The sequence below is a fragment of the Aplysia californica genome, unplaced genomic scaffold (genome assembly GCF_000002075.1).
Source record: "Aplysia californica isolate F4 #8 unplaced genomic scaffold, AplCal3.0 scaffold00420, whole genome shotgun sequence".
In the NCBI taxonomy this organism is placed as follows: Eukaryota; Metazoa; Mollusca; class Gastropoda; order Aplysiida; family Aplysiidae; genus Aplysia; species Aplysia californica.
In genome coordinates, this window is record NW_004797690.1 from 162442 (window position 1) to 165082 (window position 2641).

Sequence of the window (2641 nt, forward strand, 5' to 3'; positions counted from 1 at the left end):
TGTTGTTGTTGTTGTTGTTGTTGTTGTTGTTGTTGTTGTTGTTGTTGTTGTTGTTGTTGTTGATAAATGGTCTCACAACGAGCATTTCCTGTCCTTCCTTTCGTAAGCTGAGAGATATTTCTGTATTGTACAGCTCTTGGAGCCTTCTGGGATCAGGAGCTATCGAAATTCCCAGTGTTATTATAACCAATATTGCACATTCCGATCTAGTCGACCCGACTTCTTGGGCAAATGTCTACCATACCTCAAGCATCGCAGCCTTAACATACTGAACATGATTCTTGTTCTATTGAAAGTATAGCATTTAGACACAGGAAAAGATATTAACTCCTTGAAAATCATATCATCATTATAAATGCACGTTCCATGGTTATATATGACGTTAGCTTAAAGTTACTCGTTGACTCTACTTCAAAATCTCCACGTCTCCATTGTTCTTTATCGTATATGTTATAGTGCCTCCGCTCACCGGAATCAACCCTTTGGATGACGCACTGAAACAAAGAAGACTTCTTGTAGTTAACGTCGATGGTGGGTTCGGAAGATAGCCACCTGCACAGTCTCCACACGTCGCTCTGACAACAGCACCTTTGGTGTTTGTTAAGCTCCCAAATGTGTCGAAGCATGTCGCCGTCAGTGGAAGATATAAGTTGAATTGCCCCTGTGGAGTCCCTCCTTGCGTACACTCATAGACACCGGTAAACATCGGGTCAAAGGAGCCCATTGTGTTGATAGAGAAAGTACCTTGACTATTGTCCCAGGTGTAGTAGGGCGAGAGTGGATCATAACCAAGTTCTCTGCGAGACCAGGTTACCGGATATCCTGGGGTGACTGGACACTGCAAAACGAAATACCTATGATCAAGAATGCTCGTAAATGTGTTGGGTGCAACAAATTGTGTACTTGGATAGATTGTCGACTGTGAAGCTGCGGTAGAAATTGCCGGGGGGTTGGACGTGTTGGGTACAACCGGCTGGATGGTCCCCCCTGACGGATACGGGGTGGAAGCGGAGGCTGGTGGTGTAGGTTTGCTCGTAGCTGGGCCTAGGGTGGTGGCTGTGTTCCCTGGCGTGTAGAATGAGGACTTGGCAAACGAAGAAGTTGGGATGAGGGAGATGGACGGCGGGCAGGAGGTGGGTGGCGGTGGGGGGCAGCTGGCGGGCACTGGGGTCGGGCAGGACACAGGAACTGGCGTAGGACAAGTGCAGGGCACGTGGGTTTCGTTGACCTTGAGTGTGTAGCGTTTTTCCCTCGTGCCATCAGCGTTTCGGGCAACACAGGTGTACACTGCCTCGTTCTCTTCGTGCACGTTGTAGAGAGTGAGTGTGTTGTTCTGGTCGATGCTGTAGCTGACCACGTCAGGGGGGATTACCCACGTCACGTTGGTGGCATCGTCTGCTTCACACGGCAGCTTTACGTTGGTCTTGGGTTTAACAACTCGCGTTTCGTTCAAGGAGCCTTTGATGGCGGGTGGAGAAAGAACACTCACTTTAAGAACGGCATTTTCTGTACCTAATGCATTTTGTGCTTTGCAGGTGTAGCTTCCAGAGTCAGACTTTTGTGGTGTCTTAATTGATAGGATGCTGTCTCCGCTAGGATCGCGTCTGATTCCAGTTGTAATGTCCAAAGTCACAGAGCCGTTGCTGTATGTCCAGGTGACCGTCGGGGCGGGTCCTCCTCGAACACGGCACGTCAGATCCATGGTCTCGTCAACTTGATGGCTAATGTTGTACACAAACACAGGGTCATCGAAGCTGGCAGAGGCTGGTCCGGGAAGAGGAGCCGGGGTGGTCGTGTAGATGCTAGGGTCGACACCAAGCTCGTTCGAGTTGCACAAATCATTGTCACAGCAAATGGACTTGTCTGCGGCTAGGGTTGCCGTGTCTGGGGGGCAGGACGTCTTCGCCATACAGTCAAGTTCGAGAAAATCAAAGCCAAACTGTTCCTTTATCGACATGGAGCAGACTTCGTCGACCGAGCACATGTCTACTTGGTCGCAGTCTCTCGCCTTCTTGACGAAACCGCACTTAAGACAGAAGAGTCTTCCATGGTCTCTGATCTGTGGAGCCCCACACCCGCCTTCGTTACATAGGGTCCCCGTGCAGCATTGGGAGCACAGCGGTGGGGGATTTGCCCTTACAGCAACCGTGGCGTTGTTGCAGTCAGCTGTTGCCTTGCAGCCAGAGCTGTACAACTCTCCGCCATTATTGCTCAACCTTTTCTCCGTGACGCATGACTCGTGCTCCCCACATTGCACCACGTCCTGGCAGATGGCTGGGTGGAAGGCGTCCTTGCAGTCGAAACACCAAGGACCTACGGCGCCGGTGGAGCTCAGGAGAGCTGCGTTCAGGAGTACAACTGAAACACATGGATGTCAATGGTCTAGAGCAGTGCTTGTTCGTCAACTTTTTATAGCCATCGCCCACTTTTGCCACTTCTGTCGTACCACCTACCCACCCAAATGTATTTTCAAGAGGAGCATAAAAAACACGCCCTAAGTGATCCTAACATACCATCAAAATTCAGTGGGCAATACCGCCTAGATTGGCAAGCGTTGTTCTACAGTAATCTTTACCGAAGCACACAAGAGACCCGACTTCGATTCCCGAGTGTGTGTGTGTGTGTGTGTGCGTGTGTGTGT

The 2641-nt window shown here is 50.2% G+C and overlaps 1 protein-coding gene across 1 annotated transcript; it reads right to left on the bottom strand.

Moving 5' to 3' along the window:
• On the bottom strand, positions 1–2361 carry LOC101861905 (hemicentin-2; the record flags this gene model as incomplete). Its single annotated transcript, XM_005104423.2, is given in 1 exon segment — positions 1–2361. A coding segment is annotated over 1 exon segment (1955 nt), but the record flags the coding sequence as incomplete, so codon positions are not given.
• Positions 2362–2641: the final 280 nt, after the last annotated feature.